At 35.0% G+C, this 21,148-nt stretch overlaps 1 protein-coding gene across 1 annotated transcript in view; it reads right to left on the bottom strand.

The window, feature by feature from the left end:
• The window catches only part of LOC149805088 (uncharacterized), a 78,918-nt gene that overhangs the window by 29,835 nt on the left and 27,935 nt on the right, over positions 1 to 21,148 (bottom strand). The window contains exons 8-11 of the mRNA XM_089947253.1: positions 16,577 to 16,742; positions 6,802 to 6,960; positions 5,994 to 6,128; positions 4,809 to 4,925 (exon numbers count right to left, since the gene is read on the bottom strand). Coding sequence (XP_089803379.1) covers positions 4,809 to 4,925; positions 5,994 to 6,128; positions 6,802 to 6,960; positions 16,577 to 16,742 — 577 coding nt within the window. The remainder of the gene's footprint in view (positions 1 to 4,808; positions 4,926 to 5,993; positions 6,129 to 6,801; positions 6,961 to 16,576; positions 16,743 to 21,148) is intronic.

Genomic DNA, 21,148 nt, shown 5'->3' with positions numbered 1-21,148 from the left:
GTCTGAAGATTATGTTTCCGGTAAAGCTTAGGTGGCAGGGTCCAGTTTCGTTAAAATCGGCCTCTGGCAAATTTTTTAACTTAAGGCTATGGCGTGACTTTTTCAGCTATTATTGTTTACTATTTAAAGATATGGATATATTTGTGAACTAGATGTTTCAGGCTTGAGTTGTTTTTGAAATTGATGTCAGGCATGTACACCTTCCATAGTTACTCTGCAGCATGTTGATAGTGAAATACCAATCGTCGGCGATTAGGAAGAGCAAGTCTCTCATAGCAGTAAACACATGAGTTTGGGGCAAGTAAAATGTCTCAAAAACGGCTTGGATTGCAACTGTTTTCAGTTGCATTACCCTTTCTAATGTTTCTTTGTGTATATTTAAATAATTTGTATGCATTTGCTTCATTATATTTCCTTCCTTTTTTCACATATCACTTAGTGTTGTATGTGGTGCTCTTTGGAGAGGGAGGCAACTCTTTTGTACCTCAATATGAGAACTATTTACATCATGACAAAGTAGCATATTTTGAACTTAACTTACTAAATGTGGGAACAAAATGGTGACCATAATGCATTGTCTTGCTCTTTATGAAAGTTGTCAAGGTTTGCACACCTATGTTTATGAATATTATTCACATTTCAATACAGACACACAGAAACAATTGCATAACATGTCAACGTGCATTCTTTAAAGCAATTTAACTCCACAGAAGCAAATAGATTTCAGAGGAATCATGAATAAACATACTGTTGTGAATGTTAAATGTCACCAGTGGAACGGTCTTAGAAATAGTGATGCATATGGCATATTGCTTGCTATATTTTGGTGAGAAGAATGAAAGTTTTATCACACTGACATAATTTCTACCTTCAGTATCAGTGGTAATGTATCAATTAATTTCTTTGATATGTCACTTTGTAAGTTTAACAGGGTCATCATGATTGCTGCTATTAGAATCTCCAGAATGATAATGAAAGGAACTGCTTGTGTTATGTCAGTCTAAAGGTTCTTCTAAAGCACATTATTTACTTAAATGTGTGATTTCTTTAAGTTTGCTAGAAGAGTTTATAGAAACTTTTCACTTCTGTCACTGACAACTAACATAGCATTTTTGTCATTCCCTCTTAAAATTCATAACTTCCTAATTTCTTCTTGACATTCATGAAACATTGTAAAGGAATTTTGATCATGTCCTGATGCTATAGTGGTAAACAAAGACCAAAAGCGTTCTAGGTTGCAAACAATTTGAAATCTTTCAAGAAATGTAGTCAGTCATAACTCACAATGTAAATAATGCAGTGCTTTCTGCCACAAAGTAGTCACTTTTCTAGAAGCGCAATACCATTTTTAGTTTTGTGCAAAAAAAGTTTTCCTCTATACCATTTTACTAGATAATTTCTAAATATGTGATATGTACACAACTTTTGACATAAACCATTTTCAGCCAAATTCTTAAGGTAACAGCGTTCAGCTTCGTAAATTGGCCCTTGGCAAATTTCTTAACGTAAGGCTATGGTGCGACTTTTTCAGCTATTATTGTTTACTACTTGAAGATATGGATATATTTGTGAACAAGGTGTTCAGGCTTGTGCTGTTCTTGAAATTGATGTCAGGCATATACACCTTCAAAAGTTACTCTGCAGTATGTTGATTGTGAAATGCAAATAGTCGGCTAGGAAGAAGAGCAATCTCTCATAGCAGTAAACACATGGGTTTGGGGCAAGTAGAATATCTCAAAAACGGCTTGGATGGTAACTATTTTCAGTTGCATTAGCCTGTTTAGTACACACTGTTTTTCACGATTGTCATCGAGGAAAAGGGCTTGTGTTTGCACTGTGAGCATCACATGGTGTCAAAAATGACCTTCGGACATGAAAATTGCAGGTAGAAATTTGGGGTTGGGATGCATAAACTTCTTTAGCTATGAACTGCCATTGGTCAAGTGGATACTATTCTTATGCGTTGGTTTAATATAGGTATCCAAAAGTATGGACCTTTTTGACCTCAACTGTGTATTTGATTTTTTATGATTTTTAATACTAGGTCACTGATTGCGGCATTAAATTTGTACATAAAAACTTGCCCCTGTTCCCTTATCCTATTTTAGTATCATTATGAATTACGCTTCGTGGCTCAGTGAGGGAGAAATTTGTTACACACAGCTAAGTTCTCGTTGCACTCACAAAAAACATGTAGATTATTTATCGGTAATTTCTATATATTTCACATTGTACAGGTATATTAAAAACGCCAAACGTACTTAACTTATTTCTATATATTTCAAATTGTACAGGTGTAAAAAAGACGCAAAACGTACTTACTTAACTTGTACATGGTTTATATACATGTGTGAATTTGCAACGTTTAATGGCAATGTTATGTAACTTTTGAAAGACGGACCACCCAAGCATTTTATGTCAAAAAAGGCGAATCCAATAATATCATTTTTGCCTTTTTAATGAAGCTCTAGTAATGTAAACACATGTCATTATGTCCGGGTGGCTATGAATGTTGGTATGCTGATTTTGCAAACATAATTTATTTGCAAAAAAAAAGATAATGTTCGTGCCGGGGTCATTCCATTTAACCACATACTTTCATAAATTCGGCCCTTAATTTGATTAGGTATTGATATTCGAAGTTGTTATATAACTGAACTTAAACAAGATAGCTATCTGAATGACTGCGTTCTGTGTACTTAAATACATATTACCAGCAGTCACTGATGACAAGTAATTGATCACTTCTTACCTGTAAATAATAGGTGGGTTATGCAGCAGTAGGATTAATTAGTTCAAAGAAAGTTGGATTAATTAGTTCAAAGAAAGTTGGATTAATTAGTTCAAAGAAAGTTGGTATAAGAAATCAGTGCCAGTGGTAAAATGCAATATAAAATGGAACTAAAGCTTGTTAGCTTTTAAAAATGAAAAATATGAAAGAAAGAAATCATACTTCCTTTCTTTTTAAATAGTTCTAACAAAATACCTAAATCTCATGTTCCACGGGATGTATTTTTACAATAAAGTAAATTACTTTTTGTCAGCTATTTATACATATATTTGTGACAACGTACAAGAGAATGACTACAAACCAGAATTGTACATAACATTAATTTATCATAGTCCTTCCTAATGAAATATAGTCAGACTAAAGCAAAGAAGCATTTTATAGACCTAATATAAATAGAAATGAGGTCATATATGATCAGATAAATCATGTGTGATTAGACAATGCAATGCATGTAACCAAAGGTTACATAAAATTCTTTCTTTGTATTATTTTCATTTATATGGGATAATAAAGAAAGAAGACAAGAATGATTATAGGAGAAACTGCCCTGCCGAGCAATAATAGTACATTGTATGTACATTGTCATATAAAACTAGTAATAAATTGTATGTACATTGTTATATAAAACTAATAGTACAGTGTGTGTCCATTGTGATATAAAACTAAATAGTACATTGTGTGCACATTGTTATATAAAACTAATAGTACAGTGTGTGTGCATTGTGATATAAAACTAAATAGTACATTGTGTGTACATTGTTATATAAAACTAATAGTACACTGTGTGTACATTGTTATATAAAACTATTATTACATTGGTATCGAAGGCGATGCAACAGTGGAATAATACTATTTAAGCCAATCAATTTATTAATGGTGAAATAAGCATCGTATGGCACGCCAATCTCCCAAATAAAATATTGTTGAATGACGCACGTACATTGTATAGCGAAAACGAAAATGATTTTGACAAATACAGAAATATAAAGTGCCCATAATTTCCATAAGAACGGGTTAGAAGTGTAAACATGTACAAATTACACTTTAAGCACCTATGATTTAATTACACTTATCATACATAGGAGAATTTTCATCTGTAATGCAAAATGCAAAAGTTTGTATTTTCAACTCCTTATATGCCAAATGATACTAATAATGAGACAGACAGACAGACATATAAAGAATCAAAATTTCAAACTTGGACATATGCCTACATAATTACTCTACCTTCCTGCCCGAAATCGCAACTATGCTATCGGTTGCTGATTAAGGTCATATCTTTCTCATTATATAATCAAGAGTGTAAGACCTTTCTTAAGAAACCCACATTGTAGACTTTTAGTAAAATCGTGCCTTGTAATATTATTTTCATTTCAAAATCAAATTGCATCCAACTGCCCATGTAGACACCGCTAAGAACGAAAATTAATCATCATATGGAAAAGGCTTGCATAAAATGTGCTCTCATCATATTATTATTATTTTTTTTTTCGAGGTCTATTTATGCACTATGTTAATTTTGGCAAAGTACCAGTCATAAACCGATATTCTGGCGACTTAGGATGCGATGAAAAAAATCACAGTAGCCAGAGTCGGGTTTAGACCTTTGGGGGCCCTTGGCACAGCCCACTTAAGGGCCCATAGCTATCTTGCCTTGTCCATAGATATGGCTACATTGCTATTAACAATACTGCCTGTGAAATCGGAGGATACTATTATGGGGTACCTTGAGCCTCGGGGGCCATGGGTACGTTTTTTACTAGGCCCTATGGATAATCCGGCCCTGACAGTAGCGTAGCAACCGTCAAATCAACCTCTGCAGCACTTTCGATGGGGACCAAAATTCTCCGTGAAACAACTTTTTCTATTGTGAGTAGCCCCATAAGTATTTTTTTTTCGGCGGTGGGTAGATTTTCAGGCTGCGCCAAGTTATAACCACGAAGATCATGTGACAAAACCCGTCTATATTTGTAGCACTGTCCACATAATAGGAATTTTGATACGATTATAGACTTACCGTAAATAACTGTTAGGTAGCTTGAAATGTTGTGGTATCCATCGGTCACTGTGATATTCAGTTCATAGCCACTAGCATTTAATGTAATGATATCTTGAGTTAACTGAATATGACCCGCTGAAAAATTAATATACGATCAGCACAATGAAGGAATATACAGAATAAATTCAAAATTAATCAAACATAAGCCTACCCTGAAATAAGTTGTCCAGTTCCATCAAGAAAATATTTTTGTAAGTTGGACCGTCTCTAAAAAAAAAGAAATCTGATACATTTACTCGTCATCTTTTGTATATAACTTTAAGTAACAGACGACGAATTAACATGTTCTGTTGATTAATATTGACAGCTTTTTTGAAATGAACGTCATTAGTTTCAGGTGCACAAAAACCGTTATATATAGATATTTTACTCGAATATACGTCAACTTTTAAAGTAATAAATCTCAAGAAAATAAAACAAAGTGCGTGCATGTTGAATTCTTGAAATCTTTCAACTACATTTTAAACGTGATGATGTTAAAAGTATGAATTATAGCATCAATTAAATGTTGTAAACATAAATAATGAAATATCACTAATTTCAAAAAAAATTGGAAAGTACACGGAAATGTCTTGGATTATTTACAAGCAGATTTGTTTTTGTATTTCTGAGACTCTGAAGAGCTCCCGCAACGACCATCTCACCCAATCCAATGACCATCTCACCCAATCCAACGACCATCTCACCCAATCCAACAACCATCTCACCCAATCCAACGACCATCTCACTCAATCCAAGGACCATCTCACCCAATCCAACAACCATCTCACCCAATCCAACGACCATCTCACCCAATCCAACAACCATCTCACCCAATCCAGCGACCATCTCACCCAATCCAACAACCATCTCACCCAATCCAACGACCATTTCACCCAATCCAACGACCATCTCACCCAGTCCAATTTATTTTAATTTTAAATTGAATTTAAGATATCGCAAAGCAGCTAGCTTATTCTGTCAGGTCTAAAACAATGTCAACATAAGGAGTTTAATTTAGGCAACTTATCTCCACACTACTAAAGAAATTTGCATTAAATATTCAGCTCTAGCTACTCTCTCTCTCTCTCTCTCTCTCTCTCTCTCTCTCTCCTAAACTCAAACGGGTTTTTATAGAGTCTTCTCTCATCTCAAGCTACTTACTGTTGTAAATAGAGAATGGGCAAGGAGACGGTTTACAAGTAATAAAAAACTCGAACGAAGTGCTGTCAGGGTCGGTAACAGATACTGTATACACGACTTCGTGGTTGACATTACCCGTGCTGAGTGGAAGAAGACCTGCGTAAATGAATTAATTCATTAATGATATGTTTCAATTGATAATCAATCAATCCGTTGGTCAGGCAATCCAATAATCAACCAAAACCACCCACGTTCTTTGAATGATTGAGTTTCAGGGACATCTATAGCAAATAATTAAACGTACATAATTGACCATTGTTAAGTGATTTATATTAATTACTACTATTAATTAATCAATAATATGTACATCTGACCAGTTTATTTTGTTATCATTGTCAGAAGCTTTGTCATTTGCGATAGATTGACACATGATTTAAAGTAATTAATTCACATATTAAGCAAACTTCTTCCACACGAGTGGAATACCCAGTACTAATGTCCTAATGCTAGATACATAACGGATGAAAAGGACATTATATGACCATGGAGAATTTAGAATAAAATGACATGTAGATATAAGGTTTTATAAATATATTTGGTATGCAATGAATATGCTCAAAAGATTAATCTTATGTACATCAATATCAGAGCGGACACACACACACACACACACACACACACACACACACACACACACATATATATATATATATATATATATATATATATATATATATATATATATATATATATATATATTAAGCGAGAGAGACAGGGACGGACAGAAAGAGAATGCACACACACGCACAAACAAAGAGGAGTACGTTACTTGGTAAATTGGTGAACATTGGCGGTGCACTCGGGAGTATCTGAATTGTACAATTCCATTTTGTGATATTCTTGGAGTCAGTGCAAGTAACTTCCACAGTGTACACTGACTGATCAACCACTCGGAGTCCGGGGTTTGCATCCACGTAAACTGTGTAATCTAAAGGTATAGCGATACGCATATATCATTGTATGACTGCTGCTTTGTCGTCTGATGTTTCACGTAATTTAAATTCGTGTTACCCACGAAAAGGTTGTGGTGTACCATGGTATTGCAGGGACGTGGGTTACAAAGTGGAATATAGACAAATGTAGTCAGTAGTGCTGGATGAACCGTATAGTAGAGTGTGCCTCTCAATTGGTGTGTGTGTGTGTGTGTGTGTGTGTGTGTGTGTGTGTGTGTGAGAGAGAGAGAGAGAGAGAGAGAGAGAAGGCGTAACTATGGTAAATAAAAGAAAGTAATTTTAATGAGCTTTTTCTTATAAACCACTAAAGCAAATATAAAATCGCGTATGATTATTCAGACTAGAGAAAGTGAAACAAGTGTAGTAAAAGATAACGAAATCTTTTAATAATCAGTTCAAAAAACATAATCTTGAAATTATACATTGACAGTTTGCATAAATATTCCTTTTTAACGCTAAGCACGAAATGTGTCTGTTTTTTCAGGTATAGTTATCATGGATTGTTCTAGCTTCACACTGTAAAAGGTAGTTTACCTTTACTGGCACATAGGCTTGGGTGTCTCTTTGACATTAAATAAGTATAGTTTTCCTCAGTCTTCGGTGGTTAAGAATGTTGGAAATATCCAGCAACATTTTATATGAAAGTTTTGCATATTTACAAACACTAGGAGTGGGATTTATGGCCAGTTCTATATACGCTTTGGAAACATAAGACCACATAGTTTGTTCAAACTGAGCATCTGAGAGTTGTTTTATAAACGTTTCTCCAATAATCACCCTTGGAATCTTGGTATGTTTCCAAAGTATTTCCTATAGACTTATATCTTCAACCAGACCCTTCAATAACAACCATAATTTGACATACAGGTCTTAGACATTTTATCACTATAGTAAGAAAATGACAGAATATCAGAGTGGATATACATATACATATATATAATAAAGGGCAATTTTGGCAACGTAGACTAGGTGGGTAAGGATGCAATATGAAATATCGTCATTATTTTCGTTGCTATTCAAAATAATTTTACAAATCATACCTTGTCTAAAAGAATGAACAGTAACCATCCGTACGCTAGAATGTAAGGACGTTAGTTCCAAAGTAATTCAGAAAAAGATGTAAATACAACATGACAAATTAAGGTTGTATGTATGTATTTATGTATGTATGTATGTATGTAAATATACATGAAAACATGTATGCGCAAAAGTATGTAGATATAAAGGTAAGGGTACAAAATACCCTAGAAATGGAAAATATGAAGAAAACACAATATAAGTACACCTGAACTAGAACATTCGCTGGAGATGAAATTATAAAAGGAACTACGGTCGAAAATAACATGCAAATGAAAATTCTAACATCCTGGAAGAATTGGAATTGTTTACATTTGGCAAATTTTAAATCAGTAATCTAACAGTTGTGGATAATGTAGATGGTAGCCACAAATGAAATAGGTCCATTCAATTAATATAATGCACAAGAATAATGTCAGATATTGTGTTCAAGTTCATTTGTTCCGCTGTACACTAATCGTTCTGCCACCAGACACATGAAATTCTACTATGTTAGGTCATCCATAAAGTCCTAATTTTCCACGGTTTTATCCATAAGGATGTGGAATAGTGTCACTGTCCTAAAAGAAAAGCCAACGTGAGTCTAATATGTCTATTGCGTTTATTTTTTGATCAAAGATAATATTGCATTAATCGTCTAGGTTTTGGCAGGAAAGAAGCATATGCTTGGCTCTGTCTGTGACTTATGTTTTACAAACTTTACAGTTTTACTCATCCTTTGACGAAATTGCACACAATGCTAAATAAGCAATGTTTTGAAAAGACCAAGATTTATCCGGCAAACATTTTCCGAGCATCCAGACAAAATCAGTATGGACACTTGCATAATGTAAACTTTAGGTCTTGATTCCAGTTTAGATCTCCACAATCTCTCTTCGAAACAGTGAATTGGTGTTTCAGTAATCTTCTTCCAGATTGGTTTCGTCGCAGAGTATAGGGTGTTCACATATAAGTGAAAAACGTCTCCAAGCTGGTATTTCATAAGAACACGGCATATGTATTTAACAAAACTAATGCTCTCACACTCGTGTATCAGGAACTCATGAAATCTTCTACTGAACACAATTTTCCATCTTAATGAACCATTAGCTCTTTAGATTTTATTGACGAAACCTAATTTGATTTGGTTAACATATCCCTCAACTGACAACAATCCAAGATCGTTTATTGTTGTCTCTTTGTGTGATCTCTGGTACAGATCATTTAGTCTCCTTGAAGTTTTCTCTTAACAGATGTCTGGTCATATATCTATAACTGTGTCAAATTTGACCGCAATTCGTATCCATACTTAATACAATATTTGACCAGATGTTAGGACTATCAAATGGATTCATAACCATCCATTCCTATGCCAATTCCAACAAGAGAATATAATACTGATCTTCCTTTATCACCAGCACTATTCAGTGTAGCAATATTAGAAAGGTCAGATTTTCTTGACGAAACTATAGTAATGTGCTTATCTCCTAGCATGAAAGTGCTTCCTTACAAGGTTCTTTTCTTTGAAATTATGATAATATTGCTTTTATCCGCATTTTATCGCAGTCTCCATTTATACGCATGGTCATAGAGGCTGCGAAGATGAGAGGTTGTGTCATCAGCTAGTAAAGCACCTGGGATTCTTAAGGTACCAACTGGTATTGCATGTTATATTGATTCGAAGAAAGATATTAGGTCATTTATCATGACTAAGAATAGCCATGCTGACAGCGTTCTTCCTTATCGTAAACCTTGATATACTGACAATGTTTTCTAATGTTTTCTAATGTTGACGAGAACAAGGGCCTTAACACATCTAACAGAATTAAGGATTAATCTCCACAGTTTTTCTTTAACTCCAAGAGAGAATAGATTATAGAAAAGACCATCATACCATACTGCAATGAAGGCTACTGCATTGTCCAATAATGCAGAATACACTTTTGAGTGACCTTCAAAATGGTGGGCTACTCCCTCTTTTATAATAAAGGCTGCAGTAATGCCGCTACAATGGTTTCGAAATCTCTATTGTAAAAAGTGTGGAAAATTGATCTTTCACTAAATTTAGTAAGTCTTTTCAACAGTATTTTTTCAAATACTTCTTGAAAAACGGGAACTATTAAGATGTATCTCTAGTTATTTCTGTCGTGAGACCTTTCAAAGGAGGCACATAAAAAATAATCGATTGATAAGTAAGGGTGATATGTTCTGCATATATTTTATCCTGACCACATGATTTATTTTTATTCAGCTGTCTCACAACATCTTCAATGTCATTTTGCATTATGAAACCCCACAATTTGTTGTCTTTTTGTTCTTCAGTAATTGAATCCGCAATGTTATTCACGGTGTTCCTAATTTCATCTGCATAAAATTCGTTGCAATGAACATCAGCTGCTTCAATTCCTTGTGTTTCGATAAATAATGATTAATCTAACAGCGCGCAAACTAAATTTCAACTGCACTAATTCTGCCGTTTCCGACGTTGTGTTCCAGGACAGACCTGCAGCAACTTTCAATGGAGAATTGCAATTACTCCACCGAATCATTAGGAACGTTTTCTTATCCATGGACACATTTGAATTCTGTTTTCCGGTCTCAAAAAAGCATAAAATTCTCTTTGCATGCTATGTAAAGTGTGCAGTTGCTCTGGAGGTAGCCAATGCTATTGGATTCTAATAATATTTACTTTATGGAGTCAAGTACAAAGATAGGGCGTTCTCCTGACGTAATGCCCTTTGTGTTCCAAGTCATTGTCTTTAGAGTAGTCATTCAAATTATAACCAGTCTCTCCACCATAGGCAGTTTGGGAACACGGGATCGTTTATCTATCATATAATTCCCTCGCTAATACAAACTTAGGCCATAATTCCTCTTGTAAAGTTCTGCCAAGTAGCGTTTCCGGAACAATAATACGAAACGTATAAGTTTCTCCGTTGATATTTGACACTTTTTTAGGACTCGAATGTTTGTAATTTTCACTCCGTGGTTGCACGCATGACTGTGTTTTACCTGCTTTAGCTCCTCTATGCCATAGTCAGCTGTAATTGGAAATAACAGCAACGATTTTATTTCTGTACTCATCTTCACTCCACTGAAAGCCATTTCGCTGATTTGCACCTATATTGCGTTAGATACATTATTTGTAGGATTCATGTGCCATGTTTTAACTTGGGCATTCCTAGTCACCGATAGTTGGCTTTGATTTGTTATATTTTATCTCATTCGTTTTCTTTAATCCTGTTAGTGTTTTTGTGTTGCTTGCATTACACTGTGTTCTGTAGTGATTGAGGTACTTGATGACGGAGATTTCAGCACTTCTGCACTTCGATTTTACTCTGATGTCTGACGATGGTTAAGCCGGTTTTTCTGTAATCCTGTCGATCTGACGAAATTTTACTAGGAGACTCATGAGGATGGTTTTCGCTTGCACTTATATTCGGTGTTGTATTAGGTGCCCTTGGTGTATTCGTAGATAGGCAAGAAGAACTGGTCATCTTTGCGTACGAGCAAGACAGCTGCTTCAAGTTCGTAAGTTGAAATTTAGTCCCACGAATATGTACACTTACAGTTTCAATTTGCTTCTCGTCTACGGCTTGCAGCTTCTCAATTACATCTGCTTGATCTTTAATACTTCTGTCATTGTATGTAATCTTCCTCCAAACGCATTTCTGATTCGCTTACCTTGTCAATGTTAGACTCTAGTCTTTTAATTTTCTCATCCTTATTTTATAACATCTCATTCATATGACCAAATAACTCGTCTCATTCTTTTCATTTCTTTCATAATATTTTCACAATTGACGTCTAGTTCATCGTCTATTGATGTATTTATTGCCTTTCGATTGGTCCATATCATCTAATTTCATGCAGATAGTTTAGACAGTCGGTTATACTCGGCGTGTTTCTGCACTTCCTCACTTCGCTAGTGTTACCATCACCTTCTATAAAATGAAGTAGTGCATATATATTGTCTGCTATTTTTTTCTTTCACTGTAGCCCTACCGGAGTTCCGTGTCCTTTCCACGAACCGACCTGAGGGATAGCATGTTAAGCTAAGCCTATTAATATGCAATGAACTATGACTATGGCGAATGCATGTCATGTTAAGACCATTTCTTGCTACATTGATAGAATGTCAAAGGACTGTGCTTGAGACATTATAATAAGATGTCACGCACAGTCTTTCCTTCGAAACTTAAAACAATATACAGTCATCATCTTCTAAGAAGACGTCAGTGCTATTCATTTTACAAGTAGAAAAATGGTGCTGAGTTAATTGACCAATCTATTATAATCATGTGAGCGCTTCAAACTGATTGGACTCATTCAGGCAATCATTTGGATGATGCCACAACTTTACACCGTACAAGAACCGAAAGAGGGAGATGAGTGTGAGAAATGGATAAACAAAATTAAATTATATAAAAACTAGAAAGAAAGAAGTTGTCATGCAATAAATCAGCTAGACATTACTGTCCCGTGAGATACCTGTAAGACTACAGAGTGGGGAATTGACAGAGTACCTCGATTTCTCTAGCCTTTTCAACGTCCCACCTACAATATATCTGGTATTCCACTCGCGCATATAATCCATCTAATACTGAGTCATTATAAACTAACTTACTAAGTAAGTACGTACGTAAGTAAGTAAGTAGCTAACTAACTTGGTAACGAACTAAGTAACTAATAATAATAATAATAATAATAATGATAATAATAATAATAATAATAATAATAATAATTATTATTATTATTATTATTATTATGTGTGTGTGTGTGTGTGTGTGTGTGTGTGTGATTAGAATTTTTAACCTAGCTTTAAAAAAAATTCCATTCATATCGATGCAATGTCTGCAGTATGACAGTTTATAGCGATATCTAGCATTGGGGCATAGGCCGACCAGTCCTAACGCTAACCGCTTAAAGCTGAGAGCCTAGCGAGGCAACTGTTAGTACCATGTTTGTAAGTCTTTGGTATGACTCGGTCGGGGTTCGAACCCACGACCTCCCGCATCATAGGCGGACGTACTAACCGATAGGCCACAGGAATACTACTAGTACTACTACTACTACTAATAATAATAATAAAAGCAGTAATGATTAATAATTTATGAGAACTGGTATATAATTTACTACTTTGTAGAGCATTTAGCGCATGCTGAACGATAGTTTAATAAATGAAGTAGTTGAACGTGTTACGTAAGTATATGTTACTGCATTGTTATGGGAAAATATTAACGAGTTTTTCGAATGGAAATACTGCACGACCTTGGGAATGCAGTATATCCATCCGACAAAACGAGCTTATATTTTCCCATACAAATGCAGCAACCTTTTAATAAGATACTAATTTTTTTAATTCTACCTAACGCTTGAAGGTCACCGGCCATACTCCAAGATTTTCCAGTTTATATCAGATTTGCATTACATGATTAAAAATAGTTATACTCACACAAAAAAAATATTTATCAAGTGTAAAGAAGAAATAATAATTTAATTACTCGAAATAGAAATATACAACGCTGTTACTTCCCCTTAGTTACGATTTCCCACCTATAGATGACGCAACCGGAAATGACGTATATTTATCCATACAAGACGAAGTACATGATTCTTGTTGTCGAAAAATAAAACATTATAAACTATGGATAGGGAATATTTTAGATGAAACTAATGAAAACTAATTTACTGTTCAGCCTTATATCGGTATGCGTGCAGGACGCACTAGATTGTGTCGTTTTCAAAACAATTCCATTGTTTCAATTTATTTTGAAAATTCCCGTTAATACAGGTAAAAAGAATCAATGCTAGCTTCCCTGTGTCGGCAAACTTTATAAAAAAAAAAAAGATGAAAGAAATCGGCACATTTAAAGAATCCAAAGGAACCAAACTTGACTTCCTTTTGTCGGCCGACTTCAGAAGAAAAAATCGGCACACTAGAAAGATACCAAAGTTTCCGGAGTTGGTTTGCATTGTAATAAAATAACCTAAGTATTTGACATCCTGTCGGTAAGTTTAAACAATGAGTTTATTGCTCCATGCCAGGTGTGTTTATTACCCGGGCTTCTATTTGTTTGCCATATGTAATCATAATTGATGTTTGCAGGGCAAATATTATACCCAATAATAACTTGCTTTAATAATACTTATGTAACCCATGCTAGCAAAAAGATTATCATTTGCACTCACATTGAATGTATTTTAAAATAATGATCCTTTTTTTATTTCCGATATACCGACTTATAGTTAACCTGGATACAATACAATCTGGGTCAGTTAGCAATAAGTAACTTACGCGTAAATGGCAGGTGCCTTCAAGCAATCGGGTGATACTTTCGTCTCATTTGCGATTTAGTTTTTTGACATAAGCGATACACATAAACACTAAGGATGCAACGCAAGGCGGCATCCGCTGCATATACGGAGTTCGTCGATATATATTTTTAAAAAATAATTTTCGCATGATGAAAAAAGAAGGAATATATGATAACAATGCAAGGTTAATTTCTTTCATTTTATTTTCAAACAAGTGTATGTTTATCAATTTATTTTGTACCGTGGGGATGGGAGCCAAATTAAACACAACATTATTTCCTTTCTAATTTGTATGGAATAATGGAGCAAATATGATTGACGATATTGACCAGCAATGACAAGCTTTCAATTTACGCGCGCAAACACAGAGACAGCTTGAAAAATAAAAACAAACAATAAAATTAACTGGTAAGAGTTTCACATTGCAGCAACTAAATACTGACAAAATGCTCAACATTGTTCTCTCTCTCTCTCTCTCTCTCTCTCTCTCTCTCTCTCATGTGTAATCTAGTATGTATTGTATGCAGCTGTGTTGCAACGTGAAGCCTAAAATTAAGTATATTTGTTATAATATCTCATGTACACTGCTCTTAGCAAAATGTATACGTATTATGTAGAATATTATTTGTATTTTCTCTCATAAACATGTACGTTACGAAGTATGATTATTTTCTTTCAAAGAATATCAAAATAGTTTGTTTAAATTTAGTTTTTTTTTCTTCCCTAAAACCTATCTTACATAGCATCTACTTTTTTGGTGAAGAAAAAGAACGAACAAACTATTGTTAAGTCTGGCCGAATTCTATTTCGAGTTGGGCCGAATTGTCTTTGGGCCAAATTCACTATAATCCGGCATGAATGATACAACTTTCCCATCCCTCCCCATTTCGATCTCAAAGATTAAATCCACCTTTTTCTGGTAAACATTGTTTTTCGGCAAACGAAAGAACGCTTTTTCCCATCATCACTCTTTTGGTTACATCCGTATGCAACACAGTGCACCATATTTGCTGTACAAAAGCACGATCGTACGCTATATCACATAGACATTTACGTGGGGAAATTAAGCACTTGAATGGCTAGGTTGAATAGAAGGGATAAATGTACGTCATATCCGGTTTTGGCACGCGGAAACTACCGATTGTTTACGGAGATTGCCGAATATTTTTTTTTCATTTTATAAATCGGAATTTTAAGTCTAATTAAACAATTTTGTGGTGTGCATATATAACAAATGCGTTTTGTTTATAACTATAATAATATCACACGTTTGTACGAATACACTAAACGAAACAAAGTAAATGAATGTATGCCGCATTCCAAACTAAATACACAAGCGCATATCATTACACAACAACAACATTATTACTGTGCACGATACTCAGTCCAGATAAATTTGAACTTAGTCGCGCTCTACATAACTTTGGAAAGAAAATGGCGTGTCTATTTAAAATTGAAATTTGAAGTCATACTGTGAATGAATGCGCATTGCAACAACTTTTCCGTTTGATCTAGAATGAATAGACTTTGGTATATTTTTCGTTTCTACGAAATTTCGTGATTATGGACTGGATTTATATGTGACAATGCCACATGAAATACATGGGATTGAAGAAGCTAGGGAGAAGCGTGTTGACATCTGCAGATGTGTTTCCGTTTCTGTCACTGAATGTTTGAAATCATAATGTGGGGAAAATATGAAGTCTTTCAATTGCAATTATCAAAAAGACGCTATGGAATTTAATGCTTATTTCATTTTGAGTGCAGTAAGGAGGATGTAATTGCACTTATCATCGAAATTACAGTACAATTTCGAAATGTGTAATCAAGATTAAGAACCTATGACATGGCTCGGATTTGCAGAACTAAGTAAGTACATTCTGAGGAAATTCAGGATGTAAAACTGTAAGTGTATCTTTGCCATTCTTATCACCAGCTAAAGAAGACAGTATATGACTTGACACTTGTATGTTATTTGTAAGGACCCTTTCTTGCATCTGTTGTATATTGTAGCTAGCCTAAATCCGAAACATTGTATCAACGCGGAATGTGCCAAAGCAGCTGGCATGTGCCAGTCCACGAAACAGCTGTTTTAGTTCATTCAGAAACAAATTTAAACAACCAGAACGTAAAGCGCTTAGGAATCACACTCCTCACGTCTTTGGAATATGTCGCTTGATAATAAAATATTAACAGAAGACAAAATTAATTATTTACCGAAGTTTGCTCCTCTCAGTTGGAAATGGTTATTCTGAGGCCAGGTACGCAGAGAACACGTGACGTCATCTGTAGGATCTGACACAACCACAGAAATCAGGGCAACATTTCCGGTTGTGGTCTCTATAATGGAGGCCGTTTGCGGTGTACACATAATTGTTGGTGGCTAAAGCAAAGTAAAACTAATTTTAGTAAACAGACTGTCACGTTTGCCTGACCGCGATTACGTAAGTTAGGAACAAAGGAATGGGTTAGCGCAATGAGTATGTCGACCCTGCACTGTTGCGGCGATTTTTGTTTGTACAAGACCCCCCCCCCCCGATAGGTGTTAACACTAGCATATAGATGTTAGAAGCTTTGTTCTAAGAACAAAGGACCCTCAACTCTATTGTAAATCTCCCCGCTTTGACAGATGGCCTGAGGCCCGTCTGTTAACCTCAACCGACTGGGGGTAGAATTGATATCCAATCAGAACTGAGGAAGGGTGGGGCCATCAATTCGAACCAGAATTTAACGGTCATTCGGACTGACAACGAATTGGTGATTTGTAAGCCGTCGTACTGGTAAAGCAGAATATACTCACTCCGAGGGAGCCACTCGTGATTTGGCGGGAAAACTCTTAGTACATTCTAAGGACAGAAAGCTTCGTAAAGAAAGCTTTTGAGGACAGAGTAGTCAAGTCCCGAGTCTCAGAGAGACAGGATAGAAGTAGGCGGAGAACAAGATTCGTTGAAGGAGAAATAGCGAATAGAAGTAGGCGGGGAACAAGCCTCGTTGAAGGAGAAAGAGAGAAAGAAAAGGAGGAGGAGAAAAGAAGACAAAAGGGGAAGAGGACCGGAAGAATCGGAGAACACCGGAAGGAGGAAAGCAATTGGCGTAGTAAACACAGATGAGTAGAAACCAAGTACAGGGGAAAGCCATCTCACACTATAATCACGTGATGAAATAAGTTGTCACATGGTCGAGAGGAAGTAGATTGGTTGAGATTTTAATACCGCTTAATTTGTATTAAATTGTTATTCTTTTGGATTTCACCTTTGTGTTCTTAATAATTTAATTGTCGGTATTGCTGACTGGGGGCTCGGAGCTTTACCTCTCTCTATCACTAATTTCACATCCTACCAAAACGAGCAAGGGTGGGAATTCCTCAGTAATTCAAATAAATATTGGGAGCATCCCACTCCAACGCATAACAGTGAGTCACATAGAACTTCACACAGACCAACACATATAATAACTAGTAGAAAGGCAGAGAGATAAACAGATAGAACGAGGTAGACCGGTAGATTGGTAAGTAGGCAGGCAGGGAGATAGACAGACAGACAGACAGATAGATAGATAGATAGATAGATTAAATAATCCCATGCTGTGTTTAATAAGTAGATTCAAATGGCAAGTCATAAAGTAGATACAATTTGTATGCAAGATTACAGCAGCTGTTTCATTCTTGGTATGAACTGAAAATCTAATGTGAGGACAAAATAATCCAGAGATTCTCATTTCGTAGCTTTTTCTTAAAACCAACTGATGCTATATCTCAAATATTCCATTATAATCTTTAGTACATGATGATTTCATAAATATTGGTTTGTCTCTGCAATAATCTATTCAAGAACAAGGAAGCATTTAAACACTAATTTAATCTCGTGATAAAGCCAGTTTAGCTCGATGGAAAAGATTACACCATTACTGATTGACATCAGATATACTAGAATGGAGAGTGAAAATATAAAGTATTTAAGAAGTCCACTAGCCAACAGATAAAATGTATTATTGCTATGGTAGTTCATCAGCTATTCATCATATGACGTTGAGACACTCACGTCGGTGAAAACGTTTTAAAATATGTAAATAACCCCTAATTGATTTAACGGATGATTAACGCATGTAAAAATTTTGTATACTTCATACACAAAATACTTGTGACATATATATAAATGATTTACTTTTTCGTATCCATTCCTGACCTGGAAGATTGACATTGTCATGGAAATATGTGACTTTACTAGATTAGTCCAGTCTCATCCATGTGAGAATATATACTTTAGTATATATCAAAGTTTTGAAATATTCCAACTATTTATCCATTAGATGCTACCCATCGTCTGTTCCTAAAATGTATATACTTTGGAGAAAAGGAATAGATTATTACACATATACTCTATAATGCACATCTTGAAAAATATGAAAATTTACCCCTCAAATATTATTTGGGATCGTGATGAGTTACTTCCCATGAATCTGATACGAGAAAACCACGCCAAAAATTAACAAAGAGAATATCGTGACCCTGCTTTAGTTATACTGCTGCTACTTAGACAGCCTTTAAACGTCTTTAGTAACATTTTCCGTTGACAAAATATGTTTTATTGAAACTGGACATATTTAAATAATTGTTTATTTAAAGAAATTTCATACATTAGAAACAACTACATAGGTATTGCGCGAGTCATATAATGCATTGTTTATTTGTCCTAAATAATTTCATTTCAATCTTATTTAAAAGAAAGATAAGAAAACTAATAGCGACTGAATGTTAATCTTCTAGGCAAAACTCGAATACATATATCATTTTATGTATACGAGGTTTTTTGGTAGTCTTTTTCTTCTCTAAATTTGTTTATTTTTATAATTTTCATTTTTTATAGACTTATTTTACTTTAACATGAAATTGATGTAATAACTAAGTACACTAATTCAACAGGAGTATGAGAAAGATATGTTTTATCTCCATTACGTTTTGCTTTGTCTCCAACTGATCTATGGCAGATGAGCGTAGGAGAGTATAATTAGAAACAATATTACAGCTTATATTGTGTTGCGCCGTTACTTTAATGCTATTATGAGACAGGGTTTCAACTTCAGAAAATGTCAAATACATTTGTGAAGGTTTTGCTCTCGATGTGGAAATTTCGGTAAATCTTGGAGAAGCAGGAACTAGTTGTATTATGTAAGTGGAGGGGGGCTATCTACGTATATACGAGAACAAATAAAAATTGCAACTGCAATATGCTATAAATATTTGGACTACTAGTATATATTCTCCATAAAAATTATTGGTATATGTGAGAAAACAATGACGTGTCAAGCAACAAAAGAGCACACAGAACAGTAGCTTATCTATATTTTTCAAATTAACTGTATATACACTACTTCACAGATTTGACACAAAAGTTTTGCATATTTTTGAAATATGAATCAAAAATATATATCTTTCCATGAAGCACCTGATATAAAAAAGGTTGCATTGCATTTACTAAATTTACAGTGTCTGTCAATAAACACTCTCCATGCTTGTATTTTTCATGAAGTAGAAGAATCCATTTATATATAAAAAAATACGTTCAACGCATTGGAATTCTTAAATGCTGGTTTCAGATTTTAAGCATGTCAAGTAGCAGATTGCCTAGATAATGCTACAGCTTCTAATTTGCATGGGGTGAAAACTAATTAGTGGGTCAATAACTTAAAAATATATTATTCAAATATGGCTATGTTGATGTTTGCATTTTATAGAAATGTTTGGACAGTGATAATAAGACAATGTATGCGACAACTTACTGATTATATTAATGGAATATATAGATTACATTTTTACGTGTACTAAAGGTAGCTTTACACGCTAAAAATATTAGATGATCTAGGTGAGACAAAGTTAGGTAACTTAACATGTTAGTTACAAGAAGGGCATTTAGCAGCTTGAGCAAATAAAGGATGGCATGAATATATTCGCCATGAAGAAAGAATATGTCTGATATGCAAAACAGAAATGGAAACACATATCAGTTTTGGGTGATATGTAACGCAGAAATCGAAAACGAGCATCATTTTTACTGTAGCATATTTTATTTATGCTGAAAAAAGGAGAAAGTATATACTCCTGAATATTTGCGGAAATCCAAACATCCAAACATTCTGCTCATATATACTATCACGTTTGCTCAGCCCCAGTTCGTAAGTCGTGTATAAACTAAGGTATTATTACAAGCCATGGTTTGATGTCTAAGCATTGCCGCAGGCTAGAGTTCTAGACTTAATTTATTACGCAAGGTTATCGTGACCAGAGAGAAGATCCGGTATATTGAATGGGCACAAGCGTTAGATAGCGCTACTTCCCACCTATGAGTTAATGCTTTGTCCAAAGACCGGAGAACCCACGAGAGGGCAATGGGGCGTTTTCTTCCCACCTATGTGTTAAACATTTGTCCTAAGATCAGAGAACCCACGAGAGGGAAATGGGGCGTGTTCTAAATTCGTCCCCACGTGGACAGACAGCGAGAAGGACTTTGCTCGCTAAGTTTGATTGGATCGGGTCAAAGCGACATCCAATCGGAATTGAGACGGAGGGTATAATAGCAATTTCGATCCCAATTATAACTTCTAACTAGCAAGCAAAAATTTGATAGTCGCCTAGGAAGATTGCTGAGCAATATAGGGTTACTTAGACAGAGAGCCACTCGTAATTTGGCGGTAAAACTTAGAGAGGAGAATAAAAGGAAAGACAGAGCTTCGTTAAGGAAGTTTTTGGAGGGACAGAACTTCCGGTTCAGTGAGTCCCGAGTCTATAAGAGG

The sequence above is a fragment of the Sinohyriopsis cumingii genome, chromosome 2 (assembly GCF_028554795.1).
Source record: "Sinohyriopsis cumingii isolate HCF-2022 chromosome 2, ASM2855479v2, whole genome shotgun sequence".
NCBI classification, from domain to species: domain Eukaryota; kingdom Metazoa; phylum Mollusca; class Bivalvia; order Unionida; family Unionidae; genus Sinohyriopsis; species Sinohyriopsis cumingii.
This window is presented reverse-complemented; position numbering and strand designations above follow the sequence as displayed.